At 47.9% G+C, this 18814-nt stretch overlaps 2 protein-coding genes across 2 annotated transcripts in view; one reads left to right on the top strand and one right to left on the bottom strand.

Annotated features, from left to right (window-relative positions):
- The window catches only part of LOC119464428 (exocyst complex component 5-like), a 223009-nt gene extending 209142 nt beyond the window's left edge, over positions 1 to 13867 (bottom strand). The window contains exons 1-3 of the mRNA XM_037725388.2: positions 13709 to 13867; positions 3424 to 3660; positions 1626 to 1826 (exon numbers count right to left, since the gene is read on the bottom strand). Of these exons, the coding sequence (XP_037581316.1) occupies positions 1626 to 1826; positions 3424 to 3660; positions 13709 to 13738 (468 nt within the window). The 5' untranslated portion in view covers positions 13739 to 13867. The remainder of the gene's footprint in view (positions 1 to 1625; positions 1827 to 3423; positions 3661 to 13708) is intronic.
- Positions 13868 to 14585: 718 nt separating this feature from the next.
- LOC119464427 (translation factor GUF1 homolog, mitochondrial) lies at positions 14586 to 16788 on the top strand. The gene has a single exon (XM_037725387.2). The coding sequence runs from the start codon at positions 14706 to 14708 to the stop codon at positions 16692 to 16694; it is 1989 nt and encodes a 662-aa protein (XP_037581315.1). The 5' UTR covers positions 14586 to 14705; the 3' UTR covers positions 16695 to 16788.
- Positions 16789 to 18814: the final 2026 nt, after the last annotated feature.

Here is an 18814-nt window from a genome sequence, read left to right as displayed (position 1 = left end):
AAGTCGTGGAATGGCATCGCCACAACGGAAAGAATGTGCACGCAACAGCTTGCCACTTCAGTCTAGATAGAAAGAGGATCCTTGAGTGGGAGAAGAAGTATAAGACTTTGCTGCAGCAGAACTTTGGCAAGGCCAAGCTTCGGCGGAAGTTGAGCAATGGAGTGCCGGTGTTCAGGGAAGAAGTGGATGACGCTTTTTTTGAATTTCTCGAGCAAGAAAGAAGTGCAGGGCGTGCTGTGTAGTAACAGACTTCTTTCTGAAGAAGCTGTTAAATTAGCGCAGAGCTTGCAGTTGGAAAATTTTGTTGCATCCAGCCAATAAATCAAGAGATGGAAACAGCGGTTCGGCGTTACAATGCGCCATGCCACCAACGAAAGCCAAAAGACACCCGAAGAAGATTTCACAGAGGCAGCAAAGGCTTTTCGATCTGCCGTGAACGCTCTCCGGATACGCCACGACTACACCCTCTTCAACATTTCAAATATGGACCAGACGATGGTCAGAATGGACTCTCCAGCGAGAGCACTGTGCGAATAGCAAACACTGGTTGCGCACAGAGGGGCTTCACGGTTGCATTGGCAGCATGCGTAAGTGGAGACAAGCTCCCAGCTTTTGTAATTCTTAAGGAACCAAGAGGAAGAATTCCACCCAAGGCATTCATGAGTCTTCGCATACCAGGTGAGTGACGACCGTTCTGCACCAAGTTCTTTTCTGCTTGCTTTCAAAGCGGAGAGATAACGGAGATGCTCGATCACAGTGATTTCCGCTAATTTATTTATTTTTCTTTTTGTAGCAAAGTCCCCATCACCGCATCAAAAAATGGATGGATGGACAAGCTGCAGGAGTGGCTGACCAGGGTGTGGGGGCCGAACAGCGATGACGTGCGGCGACTACTTGTGCTCGATCAGGCACCCATCCAGAAAACGCAGGCAACAAAGGACGCCTTAGAGCAGCGCGACACAGACGTCGTGTACGTGCCTGCAGGGTGCACAAGCCTACTGCAGCCAGCTGACGTGTTCTGGAATAGGCCATTTAAGGCCAACCTTCGCCATACGTGGGAAAGCTTTATTAGAAAAGAGGAAAGAACGCCGAAAGGCAATTTAAGGAAGCCGTCGCGACAGGATGCCCTTGACTTTGTGTCAGAGGCATGGGCCGCTGTCACGGAAGAGACAGTCGCGCACTCCTTCAAAGGGTGCGGCATTGCTAACGTGCTCGACGGTGCCGAGGATGGTCAGCTGCATGACCAGCTTTGTGACATCGGCGCCGTGGCCCCAGAACTTCGCGAGGGCTTGCAGACAGAGTGCCTAGGCCTCATTTTCGGATCGGACTCTGAAGACTCATTTGACGGCTTCGAAAGCGATTAAATGAATGAATAATAAAGAGCTTTAGTTCTAGTGCACTTTGTGTGTGTCTTCCTTTTCTTTCGGTTCCGTTTTTTTCGACTATGCATTTTCTTTTTCTAGGGCGGGGGGGGGGGGGGGGGGGGTACATTTTGGGCCGCCATCTTGAATTTTGTGGCAGTACCGAACAAGGGCCCCCTCCCCAACATTCCCTGCATTATCCTCGCGTCGAGGGGGGGGGGGGGGGCGCTTGTTCGGTATTTTACAGTAGAACAAGTGTATTACCTTGGCTGGGTCATGGAAGATACCAGTGTGTGACCCATGTTCTGGTCCAAGAAACTCAGCAAAGTGCTTCATCAGCTTCTGAGCCTCCACAGCCCGTGAACGGGGTGTGTTGACACTTTCCAGAAGGTCTCCCAAGTGCACCACCTTCATTGCCACATAACCAATCTGCGAATCCAGCTCCTTGTATGTGGCATATGAGGACTGTGATAAAAAAAAAAGTGGTTGCATCACCAATCCAATAATTGGAAGAGCAACGGACAGACAGCACAATTTCCTCCTATACACTTTTGTAATTGCTACAATTAATTTTGAGGAACATGCAGCCTTGTTCAGTGTTTAATGCAATATTTTAGGCACATCACTTAACAATGTGCAGTAGCAAGCACGTGCTGGTACCAGTATTATTGTACTGGGGACCACTCAGAGCATACATAATGCATAAGGGAACATTTTCACAGATTTGATTTTACATGGTAGATAACTGAACTGCTGCAGGTTGATGACATCCACGTTCAACAAAATGATGGCACATTAAGAAAAACGTCATCCTATTCCTCCTTTCTTCGGGTACTTTCCCCAAACATGGAGCATGAACAGATATGGTAATAAACACAAACTTACCACTTTCAATACACCATAAACCGATTTTATAGGCAAGCTAATTGCACAAGCCACTGCACAAATCAAAAGTACTATTGTGTAAATATGCTCGTGTTACTTACAGCACCAAAGCTGATAGATTGGTTTCTCAGTACAATGCCAGCTGATCAGTGCTTTTTCAAGCAGGAGACATTAACTCCGTGTTCTTGAACATCCCTCCATTCAACTCAACTCCCTCGACTGAAGAAAGCCGATGGCCGCGCTGCCTCTCAACAGAAATTATCACTGCTCATCACTGACACTCCATAGCAGTCCTTGCAACGCGTAATGTCTTCTGCAATCGAGGGGCGGCCCTGTGGTCAACTCGATGAAGTGGAGGAAGAGCTTCGAGTAAAGGATCGTTTGAGAATATAGAGGTAAGAATCGTACAGTTTTTTTGACACAAATGAAACCTGTTAATGGTATCCAGTAAAACGTGTGCCTGGCATCAAGTGACAGCTGCCTGCAGCTTTGTGCCTGTCATTACTGTGCTGTTTTTGTCTTTTAGGTGATAACAACATTGCAGCAGAGATCAACTGGCACACAGCTTCATACACTTGTCAACTGGTGTTCAAGACATGTTGCGCAGCTTTGTGCAACAGGCAATTACACCTGTTTAGGGCCCAATGTAGCTAGCATACACAGTTTCATACAAAGATTACTAGAGGGAAATCTGCCACTGCAAAGGTTCAGCAGTTACTGCAAGGATTATGGGTACTCTTTGGACATACAATTTGGCATTGACTTGTTAACAAGCACATTGTAGCTTACTTGTTTGCCAGCCTCACAACGTTTTATCAGAGCCCTTAAGTGTTTTACATGCACAGCTAATTAATTCACTTTATTACCAAATTTTCAGTGCACAAATAAACCCCTAGACTTTCAAGTGTGCATGTTACTGAATACAAATGTACGGTAAGACTCACCAAGCATTATAATTTCTTATATTCTGAAAATAATTCAATGGTAGGAACTAGTAGTCAAATGAGAATAATAAATTTTCGTGGAAAAACCAGCTTGGAGGAGGTTAATATCAGAACCTTTTTCTCAAGCCACAAGGATGAAGTATTGGCAAATGCATGCACTACCAGCATTACTTTACTGGCTGAACAGCCAGTTAGGGCAAACTGCTCTTCAAGGCCAAATGGAGATGGCCCACCTTGTTCTTGTCCTGCAGCTCGGAAACCTTGTGACAATGACGCGCTTCTTCTTCACGGCAAATCATCTCGAGGCGTTCGCACTTCTTCTGGGTCATCTCAAAGAGGACCTGCAGGTCCCGAATGCCCTGCTTGAACGCCTCCTGCAGCACACTGGGGTCAAAGGTCTCAGGGTCCATGTTGCCTCCCAGGCTGCGCCAGGCGAGGCGCTCAACGAAGTCTTCAGGGCTGAATGACTCCTGCGTGCAAAGGCAAATGGCAGCTACTTTGCAACCGTCATCTCTGAAAGACTCGACTGTGAAGCTCAAGTGAAGAATATACTAGTGCATGTTTACATCCAGATGCGTTGTACTCCTCATACTAGTTTATGCCAGAAATGCAACTTGGGTAAACTGAGCAAGTTTGTATGTGTCATGTGAAACGAGTGGTTCTGTCTTTGTTTAGTTATTCAGCTGAAAAGGACCTTAGCAGGCCACACTCGGCTGCTCAGCCTTTGGCTTGTGTATAGCATGTAATAGCTCACTCTCTGTTTTCTCATTCAGTTCCCGCTTTATTGCACCATCCCCCTATCTGGCCAATGTGTGGGTGTCAACCATCGCCAGTGTGGCCAGCAAAGTTCTTTCTTTCTTTCAACAAGCACGAATGTAGTTGCTTTTTCCAGTCAGACGCAAGCTGACTTGGACAGACGTTTCGCTTATTTGCGCTTGGCGCGATGGCGAAGACGTTTTGTGCATGTGCATGGGAGAGGGGATGATCTCCCCCATGTCAACCCCCCTCCCTTTGAACTGCCACTAGCCCTCGACAGAAAGGGGGAGGAGTTTTGACCCCCAATCCCCCCCCCCCCTCCTGCTTACACCAATGCTACTATCTGAGCTAACTAAGGGGCTAGCAGATTGCAGAGCGAGGCCAAATTAATCGACCAGTCAAAAAGTAATGACGCCAAACATGGCAAATCAGTTGTGTAGAATAGGTGAAGGAAGTTTCCTGAAAGGGGAAAAAAGTTATCATTTACGGATGTCATCTACGTAGAATGAATGTGGCAAGGGCTAAATGAGGAACAAACAAGAGGAAGGGAGAAAAAATAATCACCGTGACATCAAGTAGTGAATGAAGCAAGACCACACGGATTTGAGTACACCAATCGATGCAAAACGCCTCAAAGAAGTTGTAAAAGAAAAGACAGCAATAGGATGGATAGGTGGGCTAGTTGGTATTGCATTAGAGTATCAAAACTCAGAGCGCAGCAAAAGACGATAGATGAAGAAAAGAAAGATACACACAACACAAGCACTTGTGTTGTGTGTCGCTTTTTTTGTCTATCATCTTTTGCTGCGCTCTAAGTTTCAATACTGTAAGAAAAGACAACACGTGGAGAAGGAGAGAAAGAAGGACACACAGCAGAAGGGACGAATAAAGCTATGAACTTGGACAGTGTGAGAGTTCGGAGACGCAGTCGGCAACAGTCTGTTGGAAGCTATGCCCCATCTCCTGCAGCTATGCTCCTTGGGCTGAGCGGGCACAACCGAGAGCATCTGCGGCAACTATCTATCTGACGGCAGCTTCACGATGAGGACGCACCCCAGCTTTCGCGGCTACGCTCTGTAGGCTCAGTGGACAGGTCTAAGCTGTCCAGCCTTGCAAGCCTGACATCACCTTTGTGGCAGGCCACACTGACACCACAACAGCAATGCCATCTTTCTCATCACAGCGTCATGCCGTGTTATGCAACGTTAGAATCAGTGGCACCCAGTCCACACTATGACTTTGATGAACTGTTTGTAAATATATTGTTACGCGAACGAAGAATTAGGTACAGGAGACTATTTACAAGTATATTTACAAAAGATAGCTGCAGCGCTGGCCAGATCAGCCGATAGCTCGAGAGCCCAGAGCAGTTTGTCTTATTCGTCTAGGCGCCCGTGCGCCTCGTTCAAACAACCAAATACCACACGCGTGTAGCATAATTCCCCGGCGGCAGAAGCGACGTCCCGGAGCGTCTAAATGTCATCACTGGGAGGGTGACACTGCTTCAGTTGTGTAACGTGCACGATATCACTGGACTGGGAAGCAGATGGGGCGTCAGGGGCGAGCTCGTAGGTGACGGGAGTCACGGCACGAATCACTCGGTAGGGGCCTGTGTAACGAGACAGCAGTTTTTCTGACAGGCCGACCTGACGCGACGGACGTCGCGGTGTCACTGGTCGTACAAACGCCGGTGACTCTCTTGGGAGTGCAGAAGGCGGCCACGGGCAATTTCCCTTGTGTGGGCAGCGCAGGTGACGGCGTCCAGTGCATATTCACTGGTGGGTGCTGCGTGAGCAGGGAGGCTTGTGTCGAGGGGCAGTGCTGGTTCTCGGCCGAACAGAAGGAAAAATGGCGAATAACCGGCTGTGTCGTGGCGCGAGGAATTATACGCAAAGGTGACAAACGGCAGAGCGAGGTCCCAGTCAGTGTGGTCGGAAGACACATACTTCGCGAGCATGTCTGTGAGAGTGCGATTAAGGCGCTCCATGAGGCCATTCGTTTGCGGATAGTATGACGTGGATAGACGAGGCACAGGACTGCAGGATGTCTGCGATAACTTTTGACGGGAATGTCCGGCCACGGTCTGTGAGAAGTTGTCGCGGAGCTCCATGTAATAAAATCACGTCGCGTAGAAGAAAATTGGCAACATCTGTGGCGCAGCTTGTAGGGAGCGCTCGGGTGATGGCGTAGCGCGTGTCGTAATCTGTGGCCACAGCGATCCACCTGTTCCCAGAGGTAGAAAGAGGAAAAGGACCAAGTAAATCTAAACCAACCCGAAAGAATGGTTCCGCGGGAATGTCAATTGGTTGAAGGTACCCAGCAGGGAGCGTCGACGGTGTCTTGCGTCGCTGGCACTTCTCACACGCAGCTACGTATCTTCGAACGGAGCGAGCAAGCCCTGGCCAAAAGAAGCGTCGGCGGGTCCGGTCGTAGGTACGTGACACACCGAGGTGACCGGCAGTGGGGAGGTCGTGAAGTTCGTGGAGAACAGCCGAGTGAAGGTGTTTAGGGATCACAAGGAGTAATGCTGGGCCGTCGGGGTGAACGTTGTGGCGGTAGAGTACGCCATCTTGAAGTGTGAATAAGCGAAGGGAGCTGTCAGCAAGTGACGATTCCAGGCGGTCAATGATGACACGCAAGGACGGGTCACGGCGCTGCTCGTCGGCGACATGGACTAGTGGAAAAACAGAGAGAACGCAGGCGTCGGTGTCAGTATCAGACGTAGAGGTCGGGTCTTGGACTGGGTAGCGAGAGAGGCAATCTGCATCCTGGTGTTGGCGTCCCGACTTGCACGTCACCTGCGTAGGGATATTCTTGTAATCGGAGAGCCCAACGACCGAGCCGGATCCTTGAGCGACGAAAGCCAACACAGCGCATGATGGTCTGTGATTACTGAGAAGGGCTTGCCATATAAATATGGGCGGAACTTTGAAACAGCCCAGACGAGAGCAAGACATTCGCGCTCAGTAATCGAATAGTTGCGCTCTGCAGTGGTCAGGAGCCGGCTAGCGTAGGCTATAACGCGATCGTGTCCATGTTGTCGTTGCGCTAAGACTGCGCTGATCCCATAACCACTGGCATCGGTTCGGACCTCTGTAGGTGCGGACGGGTCAAAGTGTCATCTACGTAGAATGTCATCTACGGATGTCATCTACGTAGAATGAATGTGGCAAGGGCTAAATGAGGAACAAACAAGAGGAAGGGAGAAAAAATAATCACCATGACATCAAGTAGTGAATGAAGCAAGACCACACGGATTTGAGTACACCAATCGATGCAAAACGCCTCAAAGAAGTTGTAAAAGAAAAGACAGCAATAGGATGGATAGGTGGGCTAGTTGGTATTGCATTAGAGTATCAAAACTCAGAGCGCAGCAAAAGACAGCAATAGGATGGAAAGGGGGGTAGTTGGTATTGCATTAGAGTATCAAAACTCAGAGCGCAGCAAAAGACGATAGATGAAGAAAAGAAAGATACACACAACACAAGCACTTGTGTTGTGTGTCGCTTTTTTTGTCTATCATCTTTTGCTGCGCTCTAAGTTTCAATACTGTAAGAAATACTGTCGTGATAAGGCATGAAAATGCGGTAGCCTGAGGGGAACCCCACGTAAAAGGCACGTCTTTCTTCAGAAGTTCAGTGCGTGGTCGAGCGATTGCTGCGAAATCTTTCACAAACCGTCTGAAATAAGAGCAGAGCCCCACAAAACTCCGGACGTCTTTGACAGACTGAGGTACAGGAAAAGCTGTTACTGCTCGAACCTTCTCTGGGTCGGGTTGTACTCCGGAAGCATCGACGAGATGGCCGAGCACTGTAATCTGTCGGCGCCCGAAGTGGCACTTCGATGAGTTTAATTGGAGCCCAGCCTTGCGGAAGACGTCAAGGATAGCTGCGACGCGCTCAAGGTGCGTCTCAAACGTAGGAGAAAACACAAGGACGTCGTCGAGGTAACAAAGGCAAGTTGACCATTTGAAACCTTGAAGCAGAGAGTCCATCATCCGTTCGAACATGGCGGGGGCATTGCATAAACCAAACGGCATAACCTTAAATTGGTAGAGGCCAACTGGAGTGACGAAAGCGGTCTTTTCTTGGTCTTGCTCATCGACGGAAATCTGCCAATAACCAGATCGAAGGTCAATGGACGAAAAGTATTTGGCACCATGAAGACAATCAAGAGCGTCGTCAATTCGTGGTAACGGGTAAACGTCCTTTTTAGTGATTCGGTTTAGGTGGCGGTAATCAACACAGAAACGCCACGTGCCATCTTTCTTTTTGACGAGCACCACCGGCGACGCCCAAGGGCTCGACGAGGGCTCAACAATGCCTTTGGCGAGCATTTTGTTGACTTCCTGCTGAATAACTTGCCGCTCTGCCGTGGACACGCGATACGGTCGGCGATGAATGGGAACAGCATCACCAGTGTTTATCCGATGCTTAACAAGGGACGTCTGACCAAGTGGGCGATTGTCAGTGTCAAATATGTCGCGATAGGAAAGCAAAAGGCGATATAGGGCAGTTGCTTGGCCAGGGGCGAGGTTCGGAGCGACCATGGGACGTAATGGGCCGTCGAGGTTCAAGGCATCCTGCGGGTAATCAGGAGGATCTGGAGATGCGTCGGCTGCAAAAGCAGTGACGTGGTCGTCTGTCACTGACCGGAGCGTGGCCACCGCTATGCCTTCAGGTAACACTTGCTTCGTCAAGCCAAAATTGACAACGGGGAGACACATCCTATTAGCGGCAAGGGTAACGACGGAGTGTGGCACAGAGATGTCGCGCGCCAGGAGGACATCACGAATAGGGGCGACGACATAGTCGCCATCAGGCACGGTTGCCGTTGAAGCCAATTCGACAAAGGTTAGGGCTTTTGGAGGTAACCGAACAAACGCTGTAGTGCATAGGGTGTGCGGTTGTTCGGGGCGAACGTCGGAAACAAGAGGAAGCTCGAGGCACAGCGTACCGGTGGAACAGTCGATGAGGGCCCAGAATGCGTCGTCAGAAAGTCGAGCCCGAAGATTAGGTCATGAGGGCAACTGATCAGCACGGAGAACAGGACAGGAACTTGGCGGCCAGCAATTCCTACGCGAGCAGTGCACATACCACAGACGGAAACAGTGGCGCCATTGGCGATGCGTACGGCTCGAGTGACGGCAGGCGTAAGAACTTTTTTGAGGCGACGACATAGGTTAGCGCTCATTATGGACACTTGGGCTCCAGTATCAATCAATGCCGTCAACGGGACACCATCTACATCTACTTCAAATTAGGTTCGTGTTCGTGAGGAGCGTCAACGGAGGATTTGGACAGGACGAACGTGATGCAGCACTACCTCCAAGAGCTGCATGGCCAAGTTTTCCGTCCGGGAGGGTCCATAATTGGTCGGCGACGAATAGCGGCGTGGCTGGGGCGACGGGGACCGACGGCGCTGAGGTGACGGCGAGCGAGTGGGACGACTGTCATCGACGGATACGTGAGAGCTAGAAGGCATACGGCGAGGCGAGTAGGGGCGAGGGTCGGCATACGGGCGAGGAGACGGGGAAAAGTAGCTCGAATACGGCGATGTCCAGGAGGTGCGGCAGTGGCGAGCGACGTGGCCAATGCGGTGGCAACGAAAGCAAATGGGCTTGTCGTCCGGAGTTCTCCACTCTGTAGGGTTGTGGTATCTGGGACGGGAATACAGATCGCTGCGAGGTGCAGCTGTCGGCACCAGTCGGGCGTCAGCTCCGGAGATGGAGCAGGCAGCAGGAAAACTGAGGTTGGCAAACTCTTGCCGCACAACCTCCTGAATGAGGGAGATCGCTGGGGCTGGTTGGTCAATGGTGGGGTCAAGTGGGCGCTGAAGGAACGTGGCAGGACTGGCAGCCTCGAGCTCGCGGCGAACAATACGCGTGACGGTCTCAATGGAGGGGGGTGAAGCGGCAAGGACGACGCAGGACGACGTCGCAGCCATGCTAGGGAGCCGGGAGAACTGTGGAATGAGGCGGCGGCTTTTGGCGAGCTCAAAGCGGTGGCATTCCTTGACAATGACGTCAATGGTAGACACATTGTTGAAGATCAACAAGTTGAACGCGTCGTCCGCGAACCCCTTGAGAACGTGGCCAACCTTGTCAACTTCGACCATGTTCTCGTCGACTTTCCGGCAAAGAGCTAGCACGTCTTGTATGTACGAGACATACGATTCAGTGGAAGACTGTACTCGTGTAGCAAGCTCTTTTCTTGCAGCCTGCTGCCGACCGGTCGGATTTCCAAAGAGGTCGCGGAGCTTCTCCTTGAAAGCGTCCCAGCTAGAGATCTCCTCCTCGTGTGTCCGGAACCAGACACGAGGTGTTCCGCCCAAGTAGAAGAGGACATTAGCTAGCATTATGGTAGGGTCCCAGTGGTTGTTGCGGCTAACAAGCTCATACATGCGTAGCCAGTCATCAACGTCAACATTATCGTGGCCGGAGAATATGCCAGGATCGCGGGGAGTGGCAACCGTGACGTACGTGGTGGTTGGAGTTGCAGTAGTAGCAGCAGATGAGTTGTCGTCACCGGGAGCCATGGCGGAAAGCTGGACGGTGCGGATGCTGCGGAGCTCCGTGGTGAGGACGGGGAACGGCACGCTCCACCAAAAATGTTACGCGAACGAAGAATTAAGTACAGGAGACTATTTACAAGTATATTTACAAAAGATAGCTGCAACGCTGGCCAGATCAGCCGATAGCTCGAGAGCCCAGAGCAGTTCGTCTTCTTCGTCTAGGCGCCCGCGCGCCTCGTTCAAACAACCAAATACCACACGCGTGTAGCAATATTGAGACTTTTTTTTTCTGCGACTTCTTTGGGGACTTTTCAATTATACTTTGTTGTTTACAATTTATAGATAGAGAGGGTTTCATCGATAGCTGTACTTATATGGGTATTTTATAGTATTATGTTATGTAGTGTCATGCTACTCTCAGGTAAATTACAATTTTATTACGCTGCATGTGTTGGACACAGTAGAGTTGCACACAAAATGTTTTAAAGCAAAGCTTTCTTTCCCTCTTCCACCAACTCCACCACTGTTGCTGTTAATGTCTTGCTGAATATCTGCGACAGCTGTTGATGCACGTCAGTGCGGACATGAGCTCCAAAACCAGCGTGCTGCCGTGGTCGTTCCATGGTCGTAATTTTGTCATAGTGATTCCACTGTCGACATATCATTGTAGCCACCCTACCTTTGTTATCCTGTTGTCATCATGCCAATGTTATAATTTAAGCATCATCCTATTGTCACCATGCCGTCGTCATGCGATTGTCACCACTGCATCACTGTCATGCAGTCATCATCATGCCATAATGGTCATTCCATTGTCGTCACTTTGCTGCAGCGATTCCCATTTTCGCCATGCCTTTGCATCGTTTCAGCATCCTCATGCTGCTACCACTGTAATAATTTTATCTTCGTCATTCCAGCTTCATAATAACCTTTGTCACACCGTCGTCACCATACCATAGTCATTGCTCCAGAGTCGTCGTCATGCCATCGTCATTACTGCATGGTTGTCATGATCATTTCATCGTCTTCATTTTGCTGCAGTGTTTACAATGTCATCATGCAATTGTCGCCATACAGTCATCTTCCTGCCGTGATGGTCATTCCCTCGTCATCGTTCCTTTGTCATCATGTGTAGTATATGCATGATCAAGCACAAGTTCATGACGAGCAAGGCAGTTCCCAGTGAAAATGTGTCCAACAGGGTCATGCGGTCGCTAAGAAGGAACAGCATTCATCGCAAACGTCACTAAAAGCATCACTTAAGCTGATCCCAAGAGTATGTGGGATCCACGTATTTCTTATTCTAGCAACCTTAAAAGATTGAACACAGACTGCTGTCTGCTGTCGTTCTCACTCGTAGTTAGCAACAACATTGCATTTTTTGTCTTAATTGTGCTGTGTGCGCACAGGTTGTACGTTCAAATCATATGTCCGCATCACCTTGAAAAATAAGTTTTCTCAGCAACTACGACTGTCAACCGCAATGCGTTTAGCCTAGAAGAACTCTAGCGACACAGTGTATTGCCACCATCATAACCTGTAAGGCGTGTAGTGCAGCAGGACTCATAGGGCGCGATCTTGTACGCGTTCCAAAATGGAACGGAGGCGTTTCGTTCCATCGAGCCGCACACGATTGGTCAATTTGAACGTCGCGGTTGAAATTGACCAATCGTGTGCGGCTCGATGGAACGGAACGCCTCCGTTCCATTTTGGAACGCGTACAAGATCGCGCCCCTATTTTGTGCCACCCTGTGAACACTCTGCTAACACTGTCATGCGGCAGCTGGGCAAAGACATTCGTTGAAGAACTGCACACAGGTGCGCAGTGCCTAGTGGCCCAAGTTGGGAGTCTTGAGCAACACGGGTGAATGAAACAAAGCTGTTTATTAAGGACAGGCCTGTGCCCACAACTCACTTCCTATTCCTAGCTTAACAAAAGTCTTCCATTGGCCGTCCAATTAGCTCACTACCCACTTTTCTTTACTACTCTCTTGATCAGCCTACAAGCACTCCTTAGCCGATGGCTTGTGTGCACACAGAGCTGGCAGGTGCATTCCGGCTCCCTGTGTCATGATGGATCCTGCCAGTGTTTCACTTCAACTGCATCACTGTAGAAAGCATACTACGTGCGAAGTGAAATGCTTGCCAATTGAATGCAGACAACTCTTCATGGCCTCCAACATGACAAAGGTTTCAAGTTAATCTTTTTCACACAGAGCAGGCAAGGAAAGATGCCAAGCTCTTTAATGAAGAGCGTAGGCCAAACAAGAAATTTGATCTTGTTGAAAAATCTGAGTAATAACAAAGCTGCTGCGAGTGTAACATATTTTAAATTTGTTAGAATAAAAACACAAGTCATTGTATCTTGCTTGGTTTCTTATTACAACCCAGGTAGCAAGAATACAACAGGTTGAAAAGAAAAAAAAATATTGAATAGGAGAGCATTCCTCACCACTAACGTGAGCATTGTGTTGTGTAACTTTTCATGCGGAAGGCAGTTTTAACACTGCAGCTTTAAGAGCACGCATACCCAAACCATCCAAAAACCTTTAAGTGGTTTCAGCAAAAAGTGCTGCAGCCTGAAATGTGAATTTTCTTCATTCTGAGGTTTTACGTGCCAAAACCAGTTCAGATTATGAGGCACGCCGTAGTGGTGGGCTCCGAATTAATTTTGACCACCTTGGTCTCTTTAACGTGCACTACAATGCAAGGTTTGTGAATTTTTGTCTAGTAGACGCACTGACTCTGCTCTGCCACTGTGTTTAAAAGTGTAGTCCCTATTGTTTACGCGGAGGGAAATATGTGTCACGTACAAGCCCGTGTTTTCGTGCACCGTCAAGGCGCCCCAGTGAAAATATACGTCACGACCCGCTCAGGCATTATATAGGACTTCAAATGATCTTCATGACGTTAAAAGCGCTGACAGCAACGCAAAGATTTCAGTAAGTGAAGTACCGAATGCAGTGAACTTACTTTTCGTTAGGGTATATTTATTGGACAAACTTATCCAGCTACATTACTGCGCATAACTAAAATAGATGCCTCTACTGTTGCAGATAGATTACAGCCGGCTGCAGTGTTAAAGACAACAACGACTACCATTTTGGAGTGAAATATCTAAAACGATCGAAACCATTCGCATAAACATAACCTGCACAGCGAGGAAGAACTGCGTGCCAAATGACATCACTGCTGGGAGCCTGCATGCCCGCCACAGCAGATGCGCCCTCGTCTCCGAAGTGTACCGACCTGTTCGAGTTCCGGCAAGAAGTGCGACATGTTTTCCGGCGTATTGATGTCCCTGACATCCAAAAACGAGCTATGCGGCGTAAACTTCACACACGAGAAAACGACACACCCCAAGGCTATGCCAAGGCCAGTAAAAAAGGAGGCATTGCCAAGGCTCGACAGGGCACAACATGGGGTAAAACAAGTTATCCATAGTATAATGATCATAGAATAAAGCATAGCCTCCTATATAATTATATGTATTATATATATTATATATATATTATATATATTATTATTATATATATAATTATATATATTATATAGGAGGCTATGAATAAAGAACCAACGTACGTAACGATGGAGTACAGTGTACTAGAAGAGTTGTTCTAGTACACTGTACGATGGAGTAATATAGTAACCGATGAGTAACCCCCTAGCGACGCCAACCTAAAGCATTTTTTTTTTTTTTTAATGCTGCTGCAGGTGGTTTTGGCATAAAGTTTAATGCATGGAGGAAGAAAAAAGCGTGTATTTTTTTTCCTTCTTCCATGATTTCATACATTATTGTAGGAAACTCTATGGCTTTCAGCTCCTGCAGCTAGTGATAGTAGTGAAAGCGAAGCCTTCAAGATCTGCTCATGAGAGTGGAGGCGGAGGTTTCCACTTGTTCGATTCAGAAAAGGTGTACGGCACCACAAACGAAAAGGTGCAGGTGGTGCCAGTTATAAGATTTATTCGATTCAGCCAAGTTTCTCTGCATATATTAACGGTGCACTGCACCTAGGGCTTCGAAAGCCCGAGGTACAGCGCAACACCCGCACCCGTATGCTCGAATGTACGGGGTGCCGCCGCTCGTCCCACTCTTCGGTCGCATAGTTTAGTTCACAACGCCACCGCCGCTATTTGTATTTCCGGTGCACTGTCGAAGGTACAGTTTCTCTTCTGCGTAGGCGTTTGCTGACCACGCCATCGGAACTCGTTGCCTTCTGTGGGTGCTCGATGCATTGTTTGTGCAATGCGGTCTTCTCTGTTGGTTTCCTCCCGTTGGTGCAACCGAAGGACAGTCTGGAACGATTGTGTCCACAAGTGGACGTGTCGGCAGCGTGCGCTGCAGGGGTTCTGTTCTACGAATTCGGTTGCGACCAACATCAAAGAACGCAAGTATGACATTGACCCGAGCCAGTTTCCCCAGAAGGTTGTGCGGAACTTCTGCATCGTAGCCCACGTAGACCACGGAAAGAGCACGCTTTCTGACCGCCTCCTAGAGTTCACGGGGACGATAAAGCCTTCTCGGGATAACAAGCAAGTGCTGGATCGGCTCCCTGTTGAACGAGAGCGGGGCATCACAGTCAAGGCGCAGACAGCATCGATGGTCTTCGAGAAACCTGGTCACCCTGAGCCGTATCTTCTGAACCTTATCGATACTCCTGGCCATGTCGATTTCAGCTACGAGGTACTTCGGTCCGTGTCAGTGTGCCAAGGTGTCATTCTCTTAGTCGACGCCAATCAAGGAATTCAGGCCCAAACAGTGGCCAACTTCAACATCGCCTTCTGTTCTGATCTTGTGATTATACCTGTCCTGAACAAGATAGACCTAAAGAACGCTGATGTCGATGGCGTGACGACACAAATGGAAAATCTCTTTGGTATTGACAAGAAAGATGTGCTCAAGGTGTCAGCTAAAGAAGGCATTGGCATTGAAAAACTTGTGAATGCCATTATAGAAAAAATACCACCACCCAGTGGAAACCCTGACGCACCATTTCGCGGCATATTGCTTGATTCGTGGTATGACCGATACCGCGGCGTTATTGCACTCGTTATAGCAATTGATGGCACGCTGCGACCAGGGGATGAAATAATATCTCATGCGACTGGAACAACATACACTGTACGAGACTTGGGTTTTATGAAGCCTCTTGAAACTTCTACGGCACTCTTGTGTGCCGGTCAAACTGGATATGTGGTTGCAAACATGAGGTCTCCAAAGGAAGCCCATACTGGTGACACATTATCGCACAAGTGCGATTATGTTAAGCCACTTCCAAAGTTTCAAGAGTCAAAGCCCATGGTGTTTGCAGGTGTTTATCCTGAAGACCAGTCTAAAAACAATGAAATGCGAAGTGCAATTGACCGCCTTCTGCTTAATGATCCAAGCGTACAAGTTTCTATTGAATCTAGCCCTGCACTGGGCCAGGGATGGCGCTTGGGATTTCTCGGGCTTCTGCACATGGATGTTTTCTGTCAGAGGCTAGACCAAGAGTTTGATGCACAAGTAGTTGTAACAGCTCCCAGCGTGAGTTACCAAATCAAGGTGCATGGAGCAAAACAGATTAAGCATTATGGAGGTGAAATCGTCACCATCAACAATCCACTCAACATGCCTGACCCAGCAATCATCAAAGAATATTATGAACCCATGGTCATGGCTACAATCATCACTCCGGACACATACCTCAGTGAAGTGATGGGCCTGTGTGCTGATAATCGAGGTGTTGCCAAGACTACACAAAATGTAGATAACACCACCATCCTTCTCCAGTACAAGCTTCCTCTAAGTGAGATTATTGTTGACTTTTATGATGCACTCAAGTCCATTACCTCAGGGTATGCCAGCTTCGACTATGAGGAAGTTGGCTATGAGCTCACCGACTTAGTGAAGTTGAATATCATTCTGAATGGAAAAGTTGTTGAAGAGCTAACAACGATCGTGCATGCCACCCGCGCTCGACAGGTAGGCCGTTCGATGCTTCTAAGATTAAAGGAAAGCATTCCTCAGCAAATTTACGCTGTAGCACTTCAGGCAGCAGTTGGTGGCAAAATTTTGGCTCGTGAAGATATCAAAGCCCTTAAAAAGAATGTCCTTGCAAAGTGTTACGGAGGTGATATTACACGGAAGTTAAAACTCCTGAAGAAACATTCTGAGAAACAAAAAAAACTTAGGACCATCGGGAACATCCAGGTTCCTCGTGATGCCTTTATTAATGTTTTGAAGCGGACATGATTTGTTTTTCGAAGAGAAAAGTATGACTGACTGTGTTCTTTGTTATAATGTTATAAATGTATTTGGAACATTAAAGTTTATTATGCACTCCTTGCTGGGCTTAACATAATGTCATTTACAGTGGAATTTCGTTGATACGATCTTCATTGAAACCAAAAAATAAAATGTATCATTCAAACATCCGTATTATTTAAAGCAAGCTCCAAACAATATGAAAATGGGTGTACTCGGTGACAAACTCAGTAGCAAAGGTTCGTGTGGCATCAAGTGATATTGGTCCCCATAACACGTAATGTGGAGCAGCATCACTCAACGCTACACGAGCCACAGCCAACACACTTTTATTAAGCAGCATTGAAACAGCTTGTCAGTTTGTGCTGAACTTTCTTTTCAATGTCTGCAAAAAAGTTCTGGAAGTTAAAAAATAAAGCCACCGTTTCCTCACTCAGTTGAGCAGCGGCACACCACCAATTGGTGTTTTTAGAAATACCAGTAAAAGGCCCACTTCTGCAGTCGTATTAGCCATTTTCAGGTGAAAACACAATAACAATAATAGACCTCCCTTGGAGACGTCACCAGCACACGTGTGGTGACCCTGGATGGCAAAACACAGCCGCCGCCGCCGGCTTTCTGCATGGTGCAGTCGCGCACTAGCTGGTGCAGGTGGGCGCCATGTTGACGCGTGGGTTATTTTTTTTTTTTTTTTACGTGAACCTCCACAATTCTCTTGCCAGCCAGATTAGCAGTAATGTGTGTCAGAGAACATCGGCGTGTGGTGAACTGCGTGAGGAAAATGTGGCGACGCTGGGCCTTTTTTACTTGCGAACGGGAACCACGTGGTGGTGGTCTGTGATGGATTGTGCAATGAAGAATATCGGCTTTTCCATGGAAGTGTGCCACGTTTATTGCAGTAAAGTGTGCGGCGAAAACACCCACGTTGCCGGCTTATCTTTGCATAGGGAAGTGGGCCACATTATGTGTGCGTGGCGTGCTACGCTGTCAGCACTACATCTCGCTTACGAGGCGGTGGACACGTGTTGCGTATAATAAAACCTGTCATAGTGAGGACGCGTAATTATTGAACAGGTGAGAATGAATGAGATGCGATGATTAGCGGGCGCATGTATTTTGGGGCCATCCACGCTGTGTGCAGAAAAAAAAACATGAAAAAAACAACAACCTTCGTTTCAGTATAATTTATCGACTGAGAGGTATGACTACAAATGGAGCTCCTACGATGTTTTGACCACTGCCGAAGCTGCGTGTATACATTTAACCACATAACCACGAGGAATGCCCAAAAGGCAAACCACTGAAAGGGGTCAGGCAAGGAGACGCAATCTCTCCGACGCTATTCACTGCATGCTTAGTTCAGTTCAGTTCAGTTTATTTACCTTAAAGACCCCTGACTTCAGAGGTATTACATAAGGGGTGGGTACAACATTTGACTTTACACTTGTTCAAGTAACATATGCACACACAAATGTGTACACATATACATATTCAAGTACATGCACACATGTATACACATATTAACGCTTATATATGTACATATACATACACGCATGTAAATACATACAACATATAAAATGAAAATTCAAGTACAACGTAGTTGCAGATGGTCGGTGACCTCTTGTAAAAATACGGATGGGCAGATTATTTCGACAATGGCAGGAGGGAGGCCGTTCCAGTCTGCCGCCATGCGGAGAAAAAACGAGGCTAAAAATGTTGATGTTCGTGAACGTGGTCGTGAAACCTGTTTCGAGTGGCTGGTTTGGTATGATATGCATGATGCGGACGTGATATAAGGTGCTTGGTGAAGGGTAGGACTGTAAAAGAATTTGTGGTAAAGACAGAGGGAAGCGATGCGCCGACGTAAAGCGAGGTCTGGAAGCCCAGATAGTAATTTCAGTGACGTGACGCTGATGTCATATGAATATGAAGAATGGATGAATCGAGCGGCGTGGTTTTGTACAGCTTCAAGAGCATCGATGAGATATGCTTGATGCGGATTCCAGACTGCGGAGGCATAATCAAGTTTCGGTCGCACAAGTGATGTATAAGCAAGTAATCTTACGTGATTTGGAGCGTTCCACAAATGACGTTTTAAAAAACCTAAA

Source organism: Dermacentor silvarum, chromosome 9 (genome assembly GCF_013339745.2).
Source record: "Dermacentor silvarum isolate Dsil-2018 chromosome 9, BIME_Dsil_1.4, whole genome shotgun sequence".
In the NCBI taxonomy this organism is placed as follows: domain Eukaryota; kingdom Metazoa; phylum Arthropoda; class Arachnida; order Ixodida; family Ixodidae; genus Dermacentor; species Dermacentor silvarum.
The sequence above is the reverse complement of the archived record's forward strand: the minus strand, read 5'-3'. Positions and strand labels throughout refer to the sequence as shown.

Bases quoted from the DNA above. Each gene is read 5' to 3' on its own strand.
- LOC119464427 (XM_037725387.2), top strand. From the start codon at position 14,706: ATGCGGTCTTCTCTGTTGGTTTCCTCCCGTTGGTGCAACCGAAGGACA.